The sequence below is a fragment of the Lethenteron reissneri genome, chromosome 30 (genome assembly GCF_015708825.2).
Source record: "Lethenteron reissneri isolate LAM-NWPU_2019-01 chromosome 30, ASM1570882v1, whole genome shotgun sequence".
Taxonomy (NCBI): Eukaryota; Metazoa; Chordata; class Hyperoartia; order Petromyzontiformes; family Petromyzontidae; genus Lethenteron; species Lethenteron reissneri.
Genome location: NC_083808.1, coordinates 8,494,921 through 8,519,812, shown reverse-complemented (window position 1 = coordinate 8,519,812; position 24,892 = coordinate 8,494,921). Strand labels below are relative to the sequence as shown.

Sequence of the window (24,892 nt, the reverse complement as noted above, 5' to 3'; positions counted from 1 at the left end):
TCACCTTCATATGACATCGCTCAATACCATCAACAGGTCCTCTGTATAGATGTAAAATGTATTTTCTAAGAGCTCCATTGCTGGCTTTTAGTGACCTTCATCTCATGTCACATGTCCACCAGAGACCATAGCGGTTGACCAATCGTGCGTTTAACGTCCCACGATTTTAATGAATTTTATTCACTCCCACCCGACCGATTGCGCAGAACGTGAGTGTCTCGCGCAAGTCAGCGGAGGCTCTCAAGACGGTGCCGGCGCACGAATGAGGGAGCGGCCCACTGCCTCCCTCCCTCCCCCAGCAGCAGCCGCCCCTCCAGCCAGCTGGACCCTGCTGTCCATCTCACCCGCCGTCTCTTTCGCCTTCTCAAAAGTGCCAGTTCTCTTTTGTCCAGCTGTGGACCGCAGCCAATGGGGCGTCGCAGCCAGATTTGAACGTCGTGCGAGGACTTAATTTACAACGTTCACAAAGGGTTCTTGATTTTTCATTAAAAAGCCACTTATGTGTTTTTATTAATACTTTTATACCACTGGAAAGAAATTACTTTTGCACATGATTAAGAACAAATTTTTGTTTTGGTCCGCGTTGAAATATGGCACAGATTAAATTAGATGTTTTGTTTTAATCGTGTAAGAGTTCACTATTGTTTTACACAATGTGTGAGTGTATATAGGGTCTATGTGGGTAATTATTTCCATTGTCTTAGACGACTTTGCCAGTACGTGTGGCCACATGTTCACAGCCAAATTGAACATGTGATTGTGCCATTTCCAGGGTAGAAGTGTGAGAGGTGTGTGGATTTCATCCAGTGTTGCTCCTGTGACATTTCATTGATCATGGGGTTTTGTGGTTGCTAGTGCTGAAGATAAAGACATTTTGGAACCGTATTCCTCGCCATTAATTCTTGAAGCTGGTACAGGGTCTCCTGCCAAGTCTAAATTTGTGGCATGATCAATATATACTCACACGTACTATAATGCATAGTCTTGTATCAATCCATTGGGGAATAAAAGCCTCCCCATGCAATTCGGCAGTAATGGGGGTTGTTGTTTGATTGTCAGTTCAGATATCGCTCGTCACTGGTATTAGCCATGGCTGGGAATTGAACTCAGGTTTCTTATGAATGCTCTTGTATGTCGGCATGATTGGTGTGCCTACGCTCCCTAGTCATGACGTCTATCTCTGTGTAGGATTTTGCACGTGGCCCTTCAAAATGCCAGTGACTGTGTTTAGCCAGAGGGCTTCCGGATTAAGTAGATTTGAGTTTGTTGGATTGGTTAGGTCTTGTACCAGAAAAAATAGTTTATGCCTCATGAGTTGGTCCGAAATTTGGCAACTGTTTATCTAAAAAAAACTATATAATATCATGAGTACTTGCATGCATGGTGATTTGACAGCGATTATATATTTTTTTCAAAGATCCTGCGGTTTATGTTCTGGTGCTGCTGGCTGCACTGAAGTTTATGTTGTGACAGGGGATAGAGGCGGAAGCCAGGGAAGATTTCATTTCTGCTTGAAAACTACTCATCTATGCGCACAAGTCATTAAATGACCAATGCCCTAAAAAAACACATCTGCAAATTTGCATGAAATAGTGTTTATACAATGTGCTGAATGAGCTATCATTGCACAGTATACAATTAATTTTCAATATACATACACGGGTGTATGTATATGAGTATAAGCGGCCATTATCACCTGTGGACATTCTCAATCCACTACAGTTGTCCCATAATGCTAGATTTAAACTAATGTTAATTGTAATCTACAGCACTTTCTCAATTGCCCGCTGGATGAAGGCCTCCCCATGCCGTATCGGTTCATTGCCGTTTTGTTTGACCATACTTCTTCACACTGACCACGCTGCTGGTTAGTGTGGGTTGGTGTGTGGGGGGGGGGAGGTCCAGGACCAGTTCAGATGTCGGTCCCCAATCGTGTTAGTCGCGGCCGGGAATGGAACGCGCGTCGCCAGCTTCAGAACGCAGTGCGCTAAACCACTGCGCCCACACAGTTGACATTATCTGATGCGAAATACGCCTGTTGACTTTTGACAAAAATCGGCGACATGGGTACAGTTGATAGTTACTATTCACTCTTTCCTTTAATGTGAAACTACACAGAACGTCTGTCAGATTTCATTGGCATTTTCACAAGTGGAATGTCACTGTGGCGTTGAGCCGTGACATTGCTGTTGTACCTTACGATATTGTGATAAAACGCCACTATCGCCCAACGCTGATCAAGGCAGGCTTGTGGTTATACATAAAATAATGTATGACGTTTGAATTTCAGGGTTTCTGTGCAACAGAATTTATATATATATATAAGCTAAGGTTAGTCTAGAGCGGGTTATTTGTAGTTGTCTATTGCATAGCCTTCGTGTTTGGTATACAAAATGTGTTAATTGAGTCTGTAAATTGAGTTTAAGTGATGTGATTTTACTTTAAATCAGCTGTTAATATGCGTATCATTAGTGCTGGGAAAGGAAATTGTGGTGTAAATTGTCAAAAAATTTCATAGAAAATAAGGCTTTCGAGTTGACCGCATTACAAATCTTTTTGAGACTGTCCGTGTAAGAATGGCGCAGGCAAACCTAACATTACATTGAAGACTGCAAACATCATGGGCTGCCTTCAGAAAACCATTGTGCCCATGCGTATTTGTGAGGTTTTTTTAATTATCAGCTTCACAGTGCCTGCTGCATTCACACATATAACTTGCTTTATGTCATCGTAATCCACAACCAAAATCTGTTTCTTGCAGGGTTGGGGTGTGCGTTTTGAGGCCATGCTGTGCGAGTGATTGTATGCGAAATGAAATTCTTCTGTTTAGTTAAAATTATTTGCGAAATGCTTATTTGGATATTTGGGATAAAAAGTCATCCCTGGATGGTAGTGGACATCTTGGTTGAAAGTTGAGGTTGGTTGTTGAACTTTAATCGAACTACCTCTTCTGTAATGTAAGAAGCAATAACATGAAGATAAATACTTGTCAATTGTGTTCGGAGTCTTGAGTGATTTGAAACGGACATCTATCGCTGCAGGATAAGATCATTTCATCTTGCGTTAGATAGTCTCGCAAACTGTTAAGTTTGTATGGTTAGGCTCCAACAGCTGTAACACACGGAGAAAACCAATTCCTTAAATTGATTCAATTGATGTGTGTCCATTGTACAAGTCATATCCACGTGCAGATTACACCATTGGTAGAAATGAGGTTTAGTTTTTTTTCTAAGGGGTTGGTAAAAAGTATTGGGAAATCGGAGAAGGGAAATGTGGTGTACATTGGATTTTAATTCTTGACGCTTGGGCTTGCAAGAAGAAAGTGGTGAATTTTATGTTTCAATTTAACTTAAGTGTAGCATTTATTGTAATAACTAACCAGGTCATTAATCTTCATTTTTTTAAATCACTTCTCAAAACAGCTGAATGTAGGATATAACGTTATTTATAAACAGACACATTTGGCAAAAAAAAATCCGTGAAGACAAATTACTTGAAACCTTTTCCTTGACATTTAGTTTGGGGAAAAACACAACTCCAAATAAAAACCTAACAAATCCTGTGGATATTATGAAGATAAAACTCATTTGAAGAGGTGATTGTGTAGTGCTTTAGGCATACATAGGCAGGATATTGCACCGTTGATACGCACAGTAAGCAGGTTGCCTTCTCGAATTGGCTCGTGATAGCTACATCCAACAAATATATAACTGTTGAAATGCAAATCTGTATTGTAAAGGATTTTCTTGCATCGGGGCCATCCATTGAGTAGGTACGCAAAAATCTGTCAACTTGTCCCCTCCCTGTACGCACGCATACTTTTTACACCCCCCCCCCCAATCCTATAGAACGGACGATATTTAATCCACGCAGAAACGATGAAGGTTTAATAATATTAACGTGTTTTAAGCAAACAGTCCACCGCCGGCTGCATTAACGAATGAAGTTGCGCACCTTTAAAACGTTTGTCTGGTGTCCGCTCGGTTCAAACGCCAATTGAACCCAGTTGGACAGGTGACGCATTATAGGGGTTTCGTCAACATGTCAATGTCAGGCTGAAGCACAGCAGCGTGATAGCTGCAGTCTGTTGGGCCGTCGTCTCAAGATCCACAGCGTCGCTGGCGTGATCATCATCATCATCCAGCTTTTGATTGTTCTCACGGTCAGAAGACTGATTAGTGTGACTGCGCTAGTGTTGTTTGACAGTGGCCTGCGGCAGCTAAAACCTTGAGCCAGCGGCAGTCTGCAGCGAGGCCAGATTGCAGGATATATGACCCATGGGGCAGGCTGCCACTGTCAGACTCACTGCTGAGCTGCGTGATAGCTGCAGCCAGGGGCACGGTGACACACAAGTGACACTTCTCCCACAGTCCCACTTCTCCCGGCAGTACTTGTCTGACAGCTGAAGAAACTGAGCTGTGGCTCATTTGAAGGCCAATGTATACAAATTATTATCGAGGCTTCACCCCCCCCCCCCCCCGTTTCCTATGCGTACGTACTAAATGGATGGCCCCATACTGGCTTGAAATTACACTTATTTTATGTTTTTAAACACAAACGTGGATAATGCAGCCTTATCGCTTAAGGTAATCACAATGGTATATCAATGCATTGACTGCGAGCGATTGTTAAGCTCGCGATACCGCCAACAAATAGCGCGTGTAATGGATGCTTTTAAATGTGTATGTGTCTGTACTTGGTTAATATTACCGCTGCAGCCACAAAACATTCAGTCCACCCAGTAATGTAAATGGATACATCTGTCGATTGGCAATTCACATGGGGTGGTGTAAAGTGATGTCTGGCCAACGTGGGAGACTGCCGATTGCTGTCTATAGGGAGCCCTCTGGAGAGCTCCCTCTTGTGTAGACCCTTCCACCAGCAGTGGCATGAGCAATACTTTGCAGGGCTGCACCTCTTTATAACGAGCTTGCGTTCGATGTGGCTTTGGTGTAACGCAGCGGCCTTGCTCGTGCCACTGCCAGGAGGCAGGGATTCGGCCACCCACTTCCCTGCTGAGCTGCTGTATTGGAGGCGGAAATATCCACATTGTCCCACCAGACCTATTTTAATCCACTTGGTAACTGTTTGGAGATGTCATAGTTGTGCAATGTATACAAGAATGCCATATGTACCAATTTTTTGTATGCATATTTTAAGTTATGCTGTGCGTGGCACAATGTGTTTTTAGAAGCTTCACGGGAACGTCTGCCAACAATGGTTGATGTAATGGTGCCGGGAATTGTGAAATTCATCACAACCGGACCTTGAACGTTGGAATGCTCGTGGCCGGGTACATTTTTATAATCCTGTTTGGTTGCTGCACTCTTGGGTGGGGAGCAAGTGCTGGAGTTCGACTGCTTGTATGGGTCATGTCTCGGATGCATGGACTTGCAATGTCTAAAAGCAATTAACGCAACATAAATTTTTACTGATTTATTAATGGTGCAATAAACTTTTTTTCAAATACACAAGCATAGCGATGTGTTTTCATTTATGATTAAACTTAAGTCAAACATTTTTGCCATTTACATGAAAATATTTTGCAAGTAAATGTCCCGTATTTGGAAATAAATGAGAATGTATTGGCATTTTATAAATTACATTGGCATCCCGTCATTTCACTGGAATGAAGGCCTCAAGCTGCGGCCATCTCACATGATCCTGCAATGTAATCCAATATATAGTTAAAATCCAATATTTAAAATCTAATTACATCATGTTTTTTATCCAAATAAAAGTTTCACTGTCTAGTTTGTAGAGAGGCAGCCAAGAAATGGAACACGTTCCAGAGGCCACCCACAAAGGAGATGGAGCAATGAAATCCACACAAAAAAGCAATCAAATCCACTTGTGTGCAGGTGCTCGCGAGATGGATTGTTACATCACAGGAAACCATGAGGTGGCAACGGCTTGGGGAGGCCTACATCCAGCAGTGGATTAATCATGGCTAGTGATGTGTAGCAATGCCTAGACCACAACAGCTCGGAAGAGAAAGATAACTAAGGTAAGATCATGTTTTTATTTGCTACATTGGAATTAAACTGGAAGGTGTGCAGTGACAGCTGGTTACCCGGGGTTTGAGTTTATTTTTAAGGTGCGTTATGATGGAATGGCTAAAACCCTGATGTGTGGAACCCAATTCGGCATTGGAAGGAGCCCCCATCACTTTTATGTAGATATGCCGAACAACACAGGCACAACCACACAAAACCTACTGCAGTGGTATGATGGAATACTTGGAATGCAATGTAATTGACTCCCATCAGTGCACCTAAAGTCAATCAATGCAATATGTGCAGATTCCCTGCATGACTGGTTTGCCAGACAGGCAGTGGGGTAGCATCAGTGCGAAAAAAAAAACCTAATTAGGATTGGAATGAATTCCAGTTGTTCACCCACCTGCCTGCCACTCGCCCAACTGAATCGAAGGCAGGGCTGATTGCCTTCTTCAACTGGAGTCACAATGTGCCCGGTGTTGCTTCTACGAAACGTTTTTCTGTTGCAGAATGATTTTAGCTATAGGAACATTCACCTGTTTATGTTTATATCAATGTAACCTAGGCGAATTGCTGCGCGTGCATGCATCTATTCAAATCAACGGGGATATTTTTGTTTGCTTTACATTACGGGCAGATACGTTTGGTATTTGAGCCATTCTCTGAACGGAGAAGATGTGCTAAGAAGATTATATGTGCTTACCCCTTGTACAAGCTTGACAGAACATTTCTAACTTGAGTTTCGTTATGCATGACACAATGCACTCCCTGTCCGTCCCCCCCCCCCACAGTGATTTGATGGATCGGTATCACCGTTAAGATTTTTATTCGAGTTGCAATAAGATACAAAAGATTGGTTAAATCTCATGATTACAAGTTCACTACTCATTTGTAATTTTGTGTAACGCATGTGCCTATGATCGCACACTTTTCATGACTTACATAATCAGTTATCGCGCGGGTGATTTGACAGAGGTATCATACGTGTAAAAATGGAATCGATCCATCGTTAGGTGTGCAATTCTCATCAACATCCAGATGACTGAGGGCGCATATCGATACAAAACTAGTCGTTATTGTCACCGGTTTCACGGCCACTGTAAGTGCCTTTGCACTGGGTTCCAATGAAACCTTCTGTTTGACACCAGGCCGAACCAATTTGCAAGAAACATAATTGCACTCACGGCTAACTATGTGCTCCTACGAAATAAACAATGTTTGCCGTGTTGGCGAAACTGTTCTAATTTGGCTGTTAAGCTCGCAAAAACACATGAGAATGTATGCTCGTTTCCGTGGTCGTTATTGTAATACTGTACTGTACATAAATTCTACGGCTGCACTGCCGGCTGCTGGAAGGTGTGAATTGACCCTCGTTGGAGCATCACTGCTGCCGCACTGCATTACACACGGCAGTCGCTCAAGCGCGGGTGGAGGCAAATGAAAAAACATTCACAATCTCACACATGAGGCTACAGGTAATGCAAGTATCTGTTTCCAACACTGCTTTCAGATGTATTTCTTGTATATAATGTAAATATGATACAAGTAAAAACAAGTTATACAACAATTGTTTTCTGTAATTTAAATCTAAAATCAATTCTACACCACTTTGCTTTGTGTTCCTTAACAGTGAAGACATTGACATTTATTTGGATGTGCAAGCTAAAACAACGTTAATACAGTGAACTGGTCTTAAAATCCATACATTTGTTGTGATGCACTGTTGAAAGCAGTGCACGAGCACAAATAACAAAATCTCAACACGTCTGTCAATAACACCGCCATGGACCACAAGGACATTATAATAGGCGACGTTTTTGAGCAATGGCCCTTCTACGTAACGTCGCCGATTATATATTTTTTCCTCTTTAAGGGCAGCGTTAGTGACGAATGTTGCCTGTTAAAAAATCCATCGGAGTTTTCAAAGATAGCCTTTAGTATTATTTTGTGACGATTGAGAAATCACGATGGGGTAACTCACTCAGGAGCACCTCAAGACAAAATATTCAAGGTGACAAGGTCACGAGTTAAAATCCCACTCAAGGTTCCTGCAATGTTGCTCAGCCACTGTTATTCCATTGGGATTTTTTGTTGTATTGGGATTTTTTGTTGTAATGGGCCCTAAAATGATCACCATTCCACCATGACCTGTCAATCTATACAAGATGTTTTCTATCTCCCGAATCTGGAGAAAGCCTCGCACTGACACACCAAGAATTCACCGATGTCATCGTCAAAACGATAGACAGGCCGATGAACCATTTGTAAGAAAGTCAACAGTGGACGCATTACTCAGATGTTGGGGCTCCGACAACAGCAATGGTGAAATTTTCACCACTAGTTATGGATCACAGAGAGGTCGTGTAAGATGGGAGGTCAACAATGGATTCTTGAATACATTACTGGAGTCTTGAATCCATTGCTGAGAAGCTGGGAGTGTTACCTCCTGGCATGCCTGGGTTTTCAACAGATAATCTGGTTTCCTCCCACGTGACACTGATTAATTATTAATTGAAAAATTGGCCAAACATCCCAATGCAGGACCCTGCTGAAAACCTTGAGAATCAGTAAGGGAATAAACAAAATAAAAATGGAATGTAAGAAAATAAAAATTGGATTTGCACTCTGGGTATTGCTAATTAGCTCAAGACAAGATGTGACTATTTTTGGCAAAGGCATCATGAAGATATCCAAATAAAAGCTGTGCTCTGCTATACAAGATCTCAAATATCCAACCATGAGTCTGGTGCCTCTTGATCAGATCAATAAATAGGACATCACCAGCTCATGTAGCCAAGAAAGCAAGCACCATGGGAATTCGTAGCTAAACCTCAGTCTACTGGAAAAGGAGAGGTGAGGTATAGGTGACCAAAGGACGATGACCAATTTGAAATCACCACACTTAAAAGGAACCAACCAACCAAAGCACACATACAAAGGTCCCCCATAAAGCCCACACAGGCTGTTGGGGCAAGTACTGTTAGCTATCACCTAATAAAGGCTGGCACAGCACAGGAGAGGGTGGTTGCGTGGCCAGCACCACACCCAGCTGCCTTTGTCTCCCCAGTGCTGATGTTTACACGTCGTACATGGTACTCATTTACTGTTGCGTCCACTTTGGTGAGGCTCAGGACCGGTTCAGATAATCACCACTGATGTTAGTTGCTGCCGGAAACCAAACTAAGGTTACCAGGTTCATAGCGCAAATCACTATACTACCACATAACAAGGAATTATTCCCCCTATAGCCTTCATAGGCTGTTGGGGCAAGTGCTGCGAACGACTATCTATGAAGGCAGGCATGGCTAACAAGGCTAGCATCACGTCCGGCCACCGTTGTCTTCCTAGCAGTGATGTTTACACACTGCACCAGGTACCCATTTCAGGCTGAGTCGACTTAGAAGAGGGCCCCTAGGTTGCCAGATTTCGTAGTGCAGTACGCTAACCCCTGCACTACCGCTCCCCGAACAAAGACTGCGTACACACGCACACACACCCACCCACCCACTCTACTTTCACGACAGCCTTGGCATGGCGTCGCATTGTGCAAAAATCCCACGCGATCTGGTCGGTGTTCGCCGCATGGTATTTTTGGTGTCCCCATCTGGTCGGTCAGATGGTATTCCCTGTTTTCGATGTCCTATGCCTTGAGCAATGGCAGCAGGTTGGGCTTGGCCGTTGCTTGGACGAGAGCCATTGCGTAGATATGGACCCGGGCATCGACCACAATCCCCTTGTTGGACATCTCTGCGTGGAGGAACCAGGAACGAGGCAGGCATTGTACCTTTAGGAACATTTCGATTTAAAGCTTTCGTGACTGCAGGGATTCATCTTCTTAATGAATCCATTCCTTCCCTATATTAATGCTAACCTTACTCCCTCCCTTTGATGCTGCTAATCCTGCATAATGCACGGGCATAATATGACTTTGAAACCCCCCCGCCCACCTCCTACGCATTCCCCAAGTAGCGACTAATCCTAAGCCCGTGTGCTGTTTCATTCAGACTCTGTCGCCTCGACGGACCTGGTTTTCACCTGAGGACGGCTGCTTGCGTTGTGGCCGAAACGTCGTGAGAATTGTTTTATTATGTTTTATTTTTATTATTTTGTTAGAGATGTATTGTGGCAGAGGTGGTTGGCCCACAGCACTTTGAACCTGGCAACCCGAGTCAGCTTCCATCCATGACTAACGCCAGTTGAGCGTTATCTGGACCGGGCCTGACCACCCTCCCCCACTTCACCAAGCCACACTGCCTGGCATGGTTAAGTATGGTAAAACGACCCCCAAGACCAACACGGCATGAGGAGGCTGTCATCTAAAAGTAAATTAAACAATGGGCGATACACTCTATTATGAACAGCGTAAAAATGGTTAAAACCACTCTCAACATCTACTTTAAAAATGTAAGCAGCAACAGTCTTAATTGCATAGTTCATTCTCTGCCAGTGAAAATCTCCAGTAACTCATGCACTTGCCATTAATAAAGCAGGAGCAAAAAATCCAAGCCAATGTCTCTACTTCCTTCCTGAATAACTGCGCATTTTGCAACGCACTGGCAGACAGGGCATTATTGCACTGGCAGATAGACACATGAGTTGAAAAAGGGGAGAAAGCATATTTTGAGGCTCCGAGCATATAAATAATTACCCCCAGCATAAACACACACTCACCTGTCAGTTTTTGCAGAAGCTCATTGACTGGCACCAACAGAACCTCAATAAATTCTGGGAAAACAGACAGGACAAACGGATAAAGAACACACCAGTAGCATTGTTTCACTGCTACCAATGAACCGTCCGTAGTAAAAACGAATTGGTGAGAAAACGTGACTAGTGTCAGTGATGAAGCTGCTGCCTTATTATACCTGAACAATACACAATGTGAGCTATTGTAGTTTATATATTTTTTCACTAAATAATGAAGAGTATGAAATGGAGCCTCATAAAAACAGGCCTACGACCACAAGCTTCTCAACTTAACTCTGGGTTTAATGTCATGTCTGGCAAACCTCCGTGTATATCGGGGCTTTATACAACAATTACATTTATCAATACTCAATTGTATCATTTTTCCCACGCTTCCAAGTCTGTGCCTAGTAGATTTGTAGTTTTATTAGGCTCTGTTAAATATATTTAGTGGAAATATTAAAATACTTGGTTTGCAATAGGTATTGGGTAATGAAGGACACATACCTCCTTCATCTGAAAAAGAAGGAAAGAAAGTTACATTACAAAGGATGTTTAAAGGGCAGAACAGCAAAGTCCATTAATGTATCTTCTTGGTTCTTTCGGTAAAGTCACATAGAATGTAAATAATAAAATAATAAATATAAACCAATCAAATAATTCTCACAACGTTTCGGCCACAACGCAAGTAGCCGTCCTCAGGTGGAGAACAGGTCTGTCGAGGAGACAGAGTCTGAATGACACACTCCAGGCATGGAGCGACTATTTAAGCTGGGATGGAGGGGCGAAGAGCCCCAGGCTTGGAGCGACTATTTAAGCTGGGATGGAGGGGCGAAGAGCGCCCCATCCCAGCTTAAATAGTCGCTCCAAGCCTGGGGCTTGTCATTCAGACTCTGTCTCCTCGACAGACCTGTTCTCCACCTGAGGACGGCTACTTGCGTTGTGGCCGAAACGTCGTGAGAATTATTTAATGATGTTTTATTTTTATTATTTTATTATTTCCATTCTACGTGACTTTACCGAAAGAACCAAGAAGATGAATCCCTGCAGTCACGAAAGCTTTAAATCTAAAAAAATCATTAATGTACTATACTATACTTCTTTACACATGCTCCCTGCCTTCAGAAAGCTCCACTCACCAGCATGATAAAGTATAGTCAAATAACCCCCATGACCCACGTGGCATGGGGTGGGGGGGGGCTCATCCAGGAGTGGATTGACAAAACTGGTTGTACATGTACAGCTGAAAAGAGCCCGTGAACATGAGTAAGTTTTCAGAGTCAAAATGTCCCTGCCCACCAGCTATATTCGTTATCAAAGTGCACCATTCGCTTAAAAGTGGATGGAAAATACCCTGTGATATCCTCATTATTAGGAGTGGACAGATGTGTACTAAAGCCATATCTCAAATGCAATACTTTAAAGATTGCCCCAACTTAGCCAGGTGGCTCAGGTCAGAGTTGAGCTATGGACGGCTGCCCAAGATTCAACTCATGTTGTATGGGGATAGTGAGATTAGTCTCAACCCAGTCACAAATGACTGCACAACAAAAACATTATTGAGATTTGCACTGAATTTGCCTATATTTCAGCTCTGAGAATTAAAGAGTATCGGTCTGCGATGAACAACTCTGTCTATAGCACACGAATGGCAAAGTGCTGCCCCCTATCATGGCTTAGAGGTAACAGATTTTATAAGCAGTGTGTTGTGAGATCTTCATTGGACTGTGTTCTCATATTGGGTGATGCGCTGCTCTCTGAGCGTTGCAAATGGATTTTTCTTCTCGTGGCATGATTCCAAGAGCACAATCAGGATACAATTGCAGGGCAAAAAAAATGAAGAAATGTTTTCCCCATGTATCTTACAAAATAGTCTCTCGACTTGATCAGTCGGCAAAGTCTCCCTTGTGAGAAATTAATAATTTCATTGAGCTCTCACTAAAATGTAGTGTAAGGCACCAAATTAAAATACAACATTATCATTACTCGGACCAAGATGCATTATGATGAGCATCTCCAGAATGCCCAGAGGGTAAAGCAAAAGTGACAATTCGCCCTGAGCCTAACACAAAAGAGGGTGCCACAACAGACCTGTATTTTCGTTTTAAAGGAATGAGGGGGTTTCAAGTGGCATTCTGTCCTCAGCCTCTAGCTCCCAGACCTCCAGGAACCTATGGATAGCCCTGACTGCCCTGACTGCCATCACTATCGTTCCACCTGAATCCATGTTAACATCGTCATCACTATTTCAATCAGCCATTAAAATCATCAACTAGGCGTGGTGAGACACGCCTGTGATCCAGCACTTTGGACGCAAGGGTTGGTGAATCACACTGGTTTGTGAAATGTGCTGGGCTGCAAGGTGGCCAGAAGATTGCAGTAGAGCAAGTGGGTTAATGAACCCATGTGTCCGGATCTTTGAATGTTATCCTCTCTCATTGGTGGATTTTCTCTCTACTCCAATTTCCTCAAATAAGAAATACACTTCTGGACTATATATTTTTCAAACATCCCAATAAGAATGAGTCTTCAGATACAGTTAACTACTGCTTTCCCGAGAAAATCAATATAACGATTTATTTATTTACCTTAACATTCATCAACAACAAGTTACAGTCAACTTCCGATCATCCATGGATGGATTACACTGGTCAACACACTTTTTCTGGCATAAGGTATTCCAACGGATTCTAAGGTAATTTTGGGATGCTGATTCCAAATCTGGCATCAGTTTTTGTCCATCACATCAGGTTTTTGAGATATCAAATATTGAATTTTCAATAGAAACTGCAGAAGAAAAATATGAAATAAATGTGTATATCTACATAAAATTATATTGTTTTTTTGACCAGTGTTATCCAGCTTGCGGATTAACCGTGCTTGTGAAAAAATAAATATCTGTACGTGTGAAGGAGCGAGCGGTGGGGACGACTCACCAAGCTCCTGTTGAGGCCTCCGGTTTTCAGGGTCGTCCCCGTTGATTACGGCAGAGACGAGCAGCTCGGTGCAGTTGGAAATGCCCGGGTCGAGGCACAGAACTGCATTGCAGGACAATGGCAATGCTTCATTCACAAACTGCATCCTAGATGCACTGAGAAAATGCCTCAATCACTTACTACCATAACCTCAGGGTTATGTGAAGCTATGGAAAGTAAGATGTACTCTGAACTCGTGACTGGTGTCAGTAAGGTTATACAACTCTGGTCACGCACATACACACACCTACTAGATTATGAACTTACATTTTAAAATAGAGAAAAAAACGTGTCTTATAACCTGGAGAATACGGTACAACCCAGACGTGCCAAAGGAGGCAGGGAGCAGCTCATTTTCCATGCCTGGTCATTATGTGATAGCACAGCACACACCTTGTCAGCTAAACACACATACATCACTTTCAAATGGCATCCTTCAAGGTTCTATCTCAAAATATACTCCAGTCTGATAATTGTTTTTTTACCCTTTTATCTGGCAACAAAACTGACACCTTTTTTTTTTACAAGGAGTCATGTTTGCATAGACCACAATACCTGCAGTTATAATGCAAACAAAAAAACATAACTCTGCATTATGACTGCAGGTATTGTGGTCTATGCAAACATGACTCCTTGTAAAAAAAAGTGTCAGTTTTGTTGCCAGATAAAAGGGTAAAAAAACAATTATCATATTTTTTACTGGCAAATGAGGTTCCAATGGTGTAAATACTCTGTTTTTCAGTTTTGCAGATGAGAGCGGTGCATTGTGCAGCCCTACCAAAAAGGCAAAGCGATGCGCACATGTTGACAAATGTTTTTATACTCGTTGGTGTTCAAGTTAACAACTCTCCACGTGAAGACCAGATATCAGAGGTGCCAGCTGTATAGCAATAACCTCCTGAGTGGCTTCGCTGCTCATTCATTGACCGACTGTTCAGTTGCAAATTGATAGAAGAAATCCTATTCCGTAATTACAAAAGGTTTTCACCTTGGCCAGAAAAAAAAACATTTCTTAATATGGTTTTGGCATTTTCTTCGCTAAGTGTATTTCAATTGAAGACCTGCAATGCAGAGAGTCGCCCACTGAAAATGAGCTTGCACAAGCAAGTGTCTTGATCCTGCACAGCAACAAGTATGTGGAAGTGCTGCACCAGTAAAAAGCGCAGCTATGCTTAAAACGTCTTGCTGCATTTACGGAGGCAAAATGAAATGACTTTTTAGAAGTAGCTGCCAGTCGGATATACAGACCTGGAGATACGCCGGTGATCTCAGCGTGATAGCCGGTCTCCTCCTGCAGCTCCCGTAGAGCAGCTGCCTGCACTGTCTCCCCGCTATCAACCAGGCCTGCACCGCACACCCCATACACACCGCACACACTGAGTCAGCGTCTTAACACAGAACTCTCCTTTCCTGCGTGAGCGAGCACAGCACTCGTACGCACACCCTCATGAAGCCCCAGAACATTAAGATATACATCGACACAGCGAGAGCTAGGGTGCAAGGGTGCAAGGGATGGAAAGTTTCAAGTTTTTTTCAAGAGACCAGGATAGTTTTTTTTGCAAGGTTGACCTGGGGCATACGTCTGCCAGTAGGGAGGGATGATTACTATGTATAACAACAATTGTGCAATGTGCGTTATAATTTGGCATATTTTTACTCCAAAAACGGTACACAATAGCCTAATGTTGCGAATGATGGCAGGGGATCTCTAATGTCCAATGTGAAGCAGACGGCATGTTTTATCATGGTTAGTAATAATAAACATCAGGGCGGTCGCTGAATTAGAACCGTGAACGATTTCAACAAGTGGAGAACGCATTACTGCTCGGCTGTGTCACTGCCTTTAGATACACATCTCCCTAGCATCTCCCCCGTGATAGCACAGGAGAGGGTGGAAAATGTATTTTGGATGGGAAGGGAAGGGTTAAAGAAATCGGTATTATTCTTCCCTGCACCCCCTGTCCCAGGCAATGTTGACTCTTTAGGACTAATGGTTTAAACAAGCCTGAGTGCCTTACACATGCAGTGTAGTGATGTCATGAGATGTGCAATGCTTGATGGGAGTACTGGGCTAATGATCAAGATCACCCATTTATTTCCAGCTCACATGCACTCTTCTGCCCAACAGGTTTCTCGTCATTTACAGAAAGGGTGATGATCAGAATTTGAGGATTTGCATTTAAATGGCTCTTAAATGCCTAAGTAATTCAATCTCATCTAAACCATTCCAAGGCCCTGCTGCAGTCTTGCCAAAGGGACCCCCGGTGGCAGCTGTCCCTATGGTGCTCTAGGTGTATGCATAGCCGACCTGCACATGGGAATGTGTCCTATTTGCAAACCATGTGTCAACCAGAAGTAGGGCAATATTGCTGTGGTTTTCTTTCTTCCCAATTAAGTCATTTACAGGTAATTGTTCAAAATTTGCAAGAAGAAATGTTAGAATTAGTGGTGTTCCTGGTCAAACGACTAACTCACCGGCGGGCAGCTCTATCGTGTAGCAGCCCATGGGCGGCCGGAATTGCTTTACCAGCAGCAGGCAGTCGTGGTGCAGTGTTCGCTTGAGGATGGCCATGATGGCTACACCTGTACGTGGGAGGGGGGGGGGTGTGCGGGGGGGTTGTGTGGGGGGGCGTGTGGGGGTGGTGTGGAATGAGCTGCAACGCAACAGCTAAACATATATATTTCCTTTAGGCTCAATTGCACTCACCGTTGCCTTTTTACAAAAACCTGTTAAATTCCTCCAGGCATGCCAGTGTTGACTTGTCGCTGTGTGGCCACTGGTTGTTTTTGTCGGACAACATGCATAGTGCAAGTGAGTATCCATGACAGCCATCCTCGCATACTGAGCAACAGTTGTAAGGGACTTGGCTTTATCGTTGGGTTATCATGCGTTTAAGCCAACAAAATCATTGTCTACAGTGCAATGAAAACACACTGTTATAATTGAAAGCAATCCTATCTTTGCTTGACAAAAGAAAGTTTTCATGTTTTAGGGTCCCTGAAAATGCCAACTGAGATACATTAGATTGTCAGTGTGCATCTATGCAGAGTGTTTGCGTTTTATGATTTGTTTTGACACTGAAACATGATGTATTTGTATTTTGCAATCTGACGGTGTGTTTACTGCACAAAGCATTTGCTATCTCGTGTTTGACGACAAATGTGTGCTGATAACACAAAGTTACGAAATATTAGTGAACTGAAAGTGAACAAAACACCACTAGATGGACAAATTTGGGTAATTGCTCAAAATTAACTAAAATTACCAGACAAGCTCTTCTTTGAAAAGGTCGTTAAACTGAAGATGGAAGGGCCCCTGTGAGATGTCATTGCAAGGGGTGGCCGGCAAAGACGGCATGGGTAAAAGCGGCACAGTAAAGACATCACAGGAAAATGGCACGAGTAAAAACGGCACAGGTGAAAACTAGAAAATAATGGCACAAGAAATAATCATCGAGGTTTAGGGTTAATCATCTCTTTCATTCAGATCTGAATATAACTGTGAGCACTGTACTAACAGTTATAAGTAGTCCTGTTTGATAGTGAACATTTTTTCAGTTTTCACCTGTGACATTTTTTCCTGCACTATTTTCTCCTGAGCCATTTTTTTCCTACGTCAGGTTTTCCCCGTGCCATTTTTGCCGACGATTAATTACGAGGCGACGCTTTGCGCAACGGCAGATGCCAGTGGCGGTCCTCACCGTCACTGCCGCAGCTCGCCGACCTCGTTGTCCTTTTCACGGTCTCCCAGGTCCTGCAGAGAAACCCGTTCATGAGATCCACCGTACAATTTCACATCTGACTCTGAAATAGGTGCACATATATATTTAAATTACTCTCCCCCAATGAAATATGATGAAATTGTCAATGTTCGGGGTCAAGATTCAACGCAAAAATAATTTATCTACTGGCCACGGTGGAGAATGCAGTGCTTCTAGGAGCTGCAAGGGTCTTACGTGAACCAATTGCAACTTCGTAAACCAATCATATACAACATATATGGATGGGTATTAAGAGATTCTTACGCACATAATTCTACGTAAGTATCGTGAACGTAAGAATCGATTTTAATCGATGGATCTTTACACATTTACTAAACACACATTGTGCTGATATAGGCATTAAGGCAGAGAGAAAAGTATTCATCCCAAAATGGGCCCCTACAGAGGGAAATAACATTGGAAGAGATACTGTATAGGTTAATAGTATGTTTACTATAGCAACCGGTGCTGAGCATAATACCAGGATTATACATATTCATGTTGCATTTTTTAATCTACGGCTCACTGTCAATCCACTGCTGGATGAACGTCCTTCCCATGCATGTGTCAGTCATGGGGGTTGCTTGACCATACTTCACCGCGCTAGTCAGTACGGTTTTGGTAAAGAGGCCCAGGACCAGTTTAGACAGTAATAATGTAGCCAATAGGCAGGAATCCAACTCAAGTAGCTGGGTTCGTAGTGCCGTGCGTGATCCGCTGGGCTACTCCTCCAGCATTAACCATATTATTTTACAGTAATGCAAAGGAATTCTTAAAATATAAATTTAAAAGAACAAAAAACAAGAATTTGAAAAAGACCTTATTTGTCCTTTTGGATCCAAGTATGTTGTCTGTTCCACTTTAAGCCATTTTCCAGTCCAGAGAGCCTACGATGAGATTGGAGGAAGGTGTTTCTGGATGCCATTCAAAATTCTTGCAATCCTTTGTGAAATTAAACATTGTGATGGTGGAATTACCGATTCAGAAACTGACTCACCTCTTCCTTAACCACCTTTGACTTAGCAGCATGAGGACCATCTTTTTTCTCCATTCTCTTCCTTAAACTGAAATTTAAAAAATACTGTTGTCATTATCTTATACCGATAGGTATCGCCATTGAGCAACTAATGTAAAGTTGAATAATATTCAAGAAAGGCCACATTTTCCAATTTTGGCCCTTTACATTTATGGTCCAGAGGTTTATTGGTTTCACTCGTTGGCCTGGGATAGTCTAATATTCTGATTTGAATGAAGTCTCACACTAAACACGTAAATGTATGCAAATCGTCATCTTCAGTGAACAAAGTAATTCAACTTCCATGGAATGTGACGCTATGTCTGACAGAAAACAGGCAAGGCCTGCTACGGTTACTTTAATGCTGCAATACACGTACATTTTCCATTTACAATAAAGTGCACCGCGTATCCGACTGTCACAAATACACCATGACCATGTAGCCACCCACACTTCGTGCAGTATGTGGGTGGGGTAACTGTCATTTTCTGCAGACGTTCACAAAATCCAACATTTTCACAAGCTTCAAATAGAGATTTTCACAGAATGTTTGAATGTATGTATGTATGTTTCAAATTGCTCTTACACACCATACATAGCCAACAGTAATGGATTGTTAACCACGCAAACATTTGCTTACTGCCAAAGCATCGAGCACTGCCCCATGTTTAAAGCAGTTTTCGCAATATTGTACAAGTAACCTATTTGTACGTGGCGTAACTGAAATTTTCCATAAATGTTCTCACATCCCACCTTTTGAAATATCTGCCTGAACTTCGTTTTCCAGCGGGGAAGATATGCAATGTTGTACTGTATTAATAGCAGGTACATTGGAAGTCCTGTATCTCAATATAGGACATAGGTAAACATAGTATACAAACGTGGTTTTGATGGGGGTAAGTTATCTAATTCTAAATCCCTATTTTGTCACTCCAACGCTGGATGAGAGCCCCCCCACACACCACGTAGGTCATGATTTCACGAAACTTCACCATGCTGGCCAGTGCAAGGTTGGTGAAGCAACTCTTCTACTGTGTACTGGTCAACATGAAAAATGTCAATGTGGCATTTGGCAGGAATACCCTAATGCGTTGCAGCTGTAACTGGCATTTTATATCAATGTACTTTTGTGCTTACTTTGGCATTTGATACCATTCAAACCGCTGAAAGCACAACAAAATCGTATTACAAAATATATGTATGTGCACAAGGTTTGACAGTGGTTAAATACATTGAATAATAATAATATTTGAACTTTCCATCCGTTTCACCGTCGTGACATACGTGTATTTACGTTCATCAATGAAAGCTTTGCCCAACCAATACCTTGGCCACTGAAAAAAACTAACTTTCACCTGTCAGATGCAATCATCAACTCCTATCATCAACACGTAGAACGTTGCACATCCGACATGCCCACATCTTTGGGAAAGACGGGTTACACCCAACGTACACAGATCCTGCATTGGGTGTAGTAGCTTCATTGATCAGGGCGTAATATGCAGTGTTGCATCCGAACACACCATTCTGAGTGTTTACATTTGAAAACAAGACAAGGTGGTTACACCTCTCATTATCACGAGCTGGTCAGTGGTGAAAGGCAACAATGCATGCCCAAACAGTACTCAATGTCACGCATTACAACTGTATAAAGGTGCCTATACACGAAACAACGTAGAATGTACATGAATTAACAGGTCCATTAACAAGTGCAAATAAATAATACTGTTCCTGTCAATGAGTGAAGTAAACATCGTGACGTTTCGGCCCACTGCCCTTCACCAGGAAAGCATTATTTTGTGTTACGGTGCGGATTTTGAAACCCTGGCCAAGTGTCTTAAGTCGTAATCTTTGGTTATTTCGGTAAAGTCACGTCGGTAAGAACCAGAGTATGGATATCCTGCAGTCACGAAAGCTTCAAATCAAAATCGTCTTAAATTGTCGCGATGGCCATGTGGCGTGTGGTGGGGTAAAATGTGAATAATCCCAACCTTTACAAGACGACGTCGTCTGGCCAGCGTGGACGAGTAGGCCAAATGCCCTCTAGACCTCCCCACTCACTCAGACAGAGATATTTCTCAGTGGGTGGGGAGTAACCCTCGGGCGGTGTGAGCCACCCATTGCGAGAGGGCTGCACCTTGGCCTGGGGTGTCAACACCTCCACGTCAACGTGACACATAAGGGTGGCGTGGGGCTTATTATAATATTAATATAATAAGAGGGTAACTTCGCCTGCCTCGATGTTTCAGCACCACAGGACAGGGTGGTCCATATGTCTTGTGACCCCCCCTCCCTTGCCCCATCAAATAAATTCTCAAAAATATTTTATTTGAAACAGAAATTAACATGCAAAAATGTGTGTGTGGGGGGGGGTAGGATCAATTAGTGGTCACAAAACATCTGGACCACGCTGCTATACATTGCGTATAGCCATGACTCGAATAACAGCACACTTTCGTGCCAAATAGGCCATCTAAGTCCTCCAGGCTAATCAACTGAAATCCGCGATTAATAAACGATGCATAATCGAATAATACGCACCGTGCTTACGGTGTCACAATGTTTGCATGTGCTATAGCCGAGCTAATAAACACGACGTCGTGTTAATTCGCTTGGCTCAGTAAACTCAATAACAGGGAGGGCGGTGCGAACACAAACAACACACTCGACGCTCTTCGCAGTCGCACACGTCGCATTAGTAACGCGCGAACACGGGGGTAGCTTACGCCGCAGCTCACGGGCTTGTTGTTGTTGTTGTGACGAGGAGGGACGGTGGAGAAGCCGAGGTAGACGCGGAGTGAACACAGAAAGGCGGCAGGAGGAGGAGGAGGTGGAGGAGGAGGGTCAGTGGTCAGCGTCTGCTGCCGGGTCACTCGCACGGCGCGCGCTGTGACACCACGTGACGTAGCCTAGGGCCGGAAACACCCCCCCCCCGTCCTCGGCTGCCCCCCCCCCGTCCTCGGCTGCGCCCCCCCGGCCTCAGCTGCCCCCCCCCCGTCCTCGGCTGCCCCCCCCCACCCTCAGCTGCCCCCCCCCGTCCTCAGCTGCCCCCCCCCCGTCCTCAGCTGCCCCCCCCCCGTCCTCAGCTGCCCCCCCCCGGCCTCAGCTGCCCCCCCCCCCCCCCCACCCTCAGCTGCCCCCCCACCCTCAGCTATCCCCCCACCCTCAACTGCCCACCCTCAGCTGCCCCCCCACCCTCAGCTACCCCCCCCCATCATCAACCACCCTCAACCCCCCCCTCAACCACCCTCCAACCCCCCACCCTCCAACCCCCCCACCCCACCCTCCAACCCCCCCCACCCTCCAACCATCAACCACCCTCAACCCCCCTCCAACCCCTACCCTCCTACCCCCCCACCATCCTCCACCCCTCAACCCCCCCCCACCATCAACCACTCTCCAACCCCCCCCACCCTCAACCCCCCTCCAACCCCCACCCCCACTCATCCCTCCCCCCACCACCACCCCTCAACCCCCCCCCCACCCGCTACATCCGGGTCCTGCACGCGCCGCGTCACTTCCCGTGCCCCCAGCTCCTCACTGTACCTCACTGTACCACGGCGCGCCTCTCAACCCAAACTCGTGATTTGGGCAACTTGGCCGATCTGCTGTCGTCTTATAATTCCACTGCGACAACGGAGATCTTGCTGATCCTGGCACGCTCGTTGTGATTCCAAAGACCGGACTTTGTTCTATACGAGACGAAGCTTTTCGCAGCCAGTTTCCGCTATTGTGGAATTAACTTCCTCGGGTCATTCGGGAATCCGAGTCTTGTTACATTTGTGTGGGTGTTTTACTTTTACACGCGTCTTAAAAGTCACCTGGGAAGAACACAAGTCACAGCGCGAAGGTGCCTGGCCTCACTGCCCGCGACTACTCCCGATCGGAGAGAAACTTTTTTTATAGAAGGGAGGGGGAGAGTCGAATGTAACCAAAGAGAACCTAAAATAATAACATACACGCGCTGATTGTGTTTAACATTCTTACAGTTCAAGTTCATTAGGTAAAGCCGTGAGCGATTCGGCTCTTGAATCGGGTGCAACCGCAACAAACAAAAACATGAACAAGAAAACATCTTAAAGTTAATGTGACTAAGTGCAAACAGAAAATCCAAGAAAAGACAGCATAATATTGCAGAAAAAAACGCCGTACACCAACGCTGTGTGCAAAATCCCAGTGGGATGCAAGTCAAACAACAATAACCACAAGACAACTTCGATTAAGGCCATCAGTCTTACTCCGTACTACAACAAACAAACGTGGCCAAACCAGTAAACTTTTCGAAATCACCAAAATAAAGCAATGAAACAGTGATCATACAGATCCCCAGGAGCAACGGTGACCAATGTGTTTACAGAGAAAGTGTGGTGTCTTATAGTCCATCCCATGTACCTGTCTGCTCACGTGGGGTTTAGTAGAAACGGGGACTAAGCTCTCACCTGGTTCTAACAGGCTTCCTCCACCGCTTAAGCGTCGTGTAAAACGCGTTGAGGCTTTGTGCGACATGCGAGTTTGTTATTACACTACAGTATCTTCATTCCGCGGCATTGGTGAACTAAATCATTCCAACCGCGAATACGAAACCAATGGAGAGATGAGTTGGCGAGGGTGGTGGATCGGCCACTGAACGGCACGGAAAGTTCTCGTCTGCCCCAGCTTGCGAACAGTGAAAGGTTCTTTCCTTCTAGATTTGAAGCTTTCGTGACTGCAAGGATTCATACTCTTGGGTTTTTTCGGTAAAGTCACGTAGGTAAAAATAAGTTATATAATAATAGAAATAAATAATAAATCACGACGTTTCGGAGGTAACACAAGTCTCCCGTCATCAGGTGGGACCGTCACAGCTGAATTTACTGTATCAAGTGAAGCAAAATTCCAAGAGACAAGCTCTTAAATACAAGTTGAGGGGGGGAGGGGCTTATCTGAATGTGGTAGCCAATGAATGGAACGTGTTGGGGGGGTGGGCGGAGCTACAAGAGAACAATTGGTGCACCTCGATTTAACCGGTGTTGGCTGACAATCCAAATACACAAAAGCAGTACTGTTAAACGCTGGGGATGTCAAAACTGGGTAAAGTAGAATAGTACCTGTCAAATAAGATGGTACAAATATGTGTAGTTAAATCTTTTTTACATGGTTCTTCCCTTGCCCTTTATCCACAAATTATGCGGCATCACCTGTGATTTTGCCATGAGTACATGTCAAATCGGTTGTGAAACGCTGCTGTGTTGTCTAAACCCAAAGTCAAATATTTAATTACTCTGCACTGCTATCTTGACAGTATGTTGAAATCTGTTCAAGCCTCGTGTAAATCACGTTGACTCCCTAGCCATCTATATCTACATTAGCTCAAGGTTCGCGTACATAAACAATTGCAATTATTTATGTACGCGAGCCTTGAGCTATAATAATTACAACAATAACACAAGCTATGCGACCCGCTTTATATATATGAAGGTGTTGTCGGTCAATGAATGAGTGTTTATATGCGAGAAGAAACCGGAGCACCCGGAGAAACCCCACTCGTGCAAGGGGGAAACACTCTATCCTATCCAGACTGAACTCGTGGACTCCACATGTTCGCTAAGCTGCATTCTCCTGGCGAGCCAGGCTATAGCAGCTCGCCCAGGGGAAAGGAAGTTTCACAACGCGTGTGTCACAGTGTTGGATAATTATAGGCGTGCACCATCACACGTATGTAAGTTGAACTTCTTTCGCACCGTACGTGCCCATCCGTGCTAATCAGAGGTGGGAGAGGGGGGAGGACAAACTAAACACAAAATGCACAAATTTCGATTTAAAGCTTTCGTGACTGCAGGGATTCATCTTCTTGGTTCTTTCGGTAAAGTCACGTAGAAGGGAAATAATAAAATGATGAAAATAAAACAATAAATAATTCTCACGACGTTTCGGCCACAACGCAAGTAGCCATTTTACGTGACTTTACCGAAAGAACCAAGAAGACAAAAAATACACACTTCACACTTGCCAGGAGGGTTGAAGATTTCTGTGTGGCCACCCCCACCGAATCTCTTCCCTCTCCTCTCCCCGCCCCCTGTGAAAACACACGCTGCTCGTCTCCCTCTCTGCCACCCCCGATATCTTGACCAGGTGATTCCTAAATTGAACCGCAGGAATTCTGGAGCGCTGGACAGGTGATTCCTACTCCTGTCCAGCGCTCCAGAATTCCTGCTGTTCAATTTAGCCGTGTCCTCTTTGTCTGCCTTGGGCAACAGCAGTGTCAAGATCGGCCTCTGTGGAGAAGTTCATGAAGAATGCCCCCTGTGAAAACACACGCTGCTCGTCTCCCTCTCTGCCACCCCGAATATCTTGACCAGGTGATTCCTACTCCTGCCCAGCGCTCCAGAATTCCTGCTGCTTAATTTAGCCGTGTCCTCTTTGTCTGCCTTGGGCAACAGCAGTGTCAAGATCGGCCTCTGTGGAGAAGTTCATGAA

General features: G+C 44.1%; 2 protein-coding genes across 8 annotated transcripts in view; one reads left to right on the top strand and one right to left on the bottom strand.

Annotated features, from left to right (window-relative positions):
- Positions 1-5,460, top strand: part of LOC133349488 (6-phosphofructo-2-kinase/fructose-2,6-bisphosphatase-like) — a 33,142-nt gene extending 27,682 nt beyond the window's left edge. For both annotated transcript variants that reach the window (XM_061562985.1, XM_061562984.1), the window contains one exon: positions 207-5,460. Coding sequence is in view for 1 of the 2 variants with exons in the window: in XM_061562984.1 (XP_061418968.1) it covers positions 207-266 (60 nt within the window). In the remaining variant the exon portion in view is untranslated. The remainder of the gene's footprint in view (positions 1-206) is intronic.
- Positions 5,461-6,808: 1,348 nt separating this feature from the next.
- NUDT5 (nudix hydrolase 5) lies at positions 6,809-21,324 on the bottom strand. 6 transcript variants are annotated; one of them, XM_061562986.1, is made up of 9 exons: positions 21,163-21,323; positions 18,419-18,485; positions 18,241-18,308; positions 17,362-17,414; positions 16,136-16,243; positions 14,909-15,004; positions 13,622-13,723; positions 10,671-10,724; positions 6,809-9,746 (listed from the first exon to the last, which is right to left on the bottom strand). In XM_061562986.1, exons 2-9 carry the CDS (start codon positions 18,470-18,472, stop codon positions 9,640-9,642), a joined length of 642 nt encoding a protein of 213 aa, XP_061418970.1. In that variant the 5' UTR covers positions 18,473-18,485; positions 21,163-21,323; the 3' UTR covers positions 6,809-9,639. The 6 variants fall into 6 exon arrangements, with proteins under 6 accessions (XP_061418970.1, XP_061418971.1, XP_061418972.1 ...); XM_061562987.1 differs by having other exon boundaries at positions 21,175-21,322; XM_061562988.1 differs by lacking the exon at positions 21,163-21,323 and adding an exon at positions 19,890-19,953.
- Positions 21,325-24,892: the final 3,568 nt, after the last annotated feature.

Bases quoted from the DNA above. Each gene is read 5' to 3' on its own strand.
- NUDT5 (XM_061562986.1), bottom strand. From the start codon at position 18,472: ATGGAGAAAAAAGATGGTCCTCATGCTGCTAAGTCAAAGGTGGTTAAG. The intron at 13,724-14,908 runs GTCTGTATATCC...CCTGCAATGCAG, and splicing joins GATCACCGGCGTATCTCCAG to TTCTGTGCCTCGACCCGGGC. The intron at 9,747-10,670 runs GTGAGTGTGTGT...TCCTCCACGCAG, and splicing joins GCTTCTGCAAAAACTGACAG to AGATGTCCAACAAGGGGATT.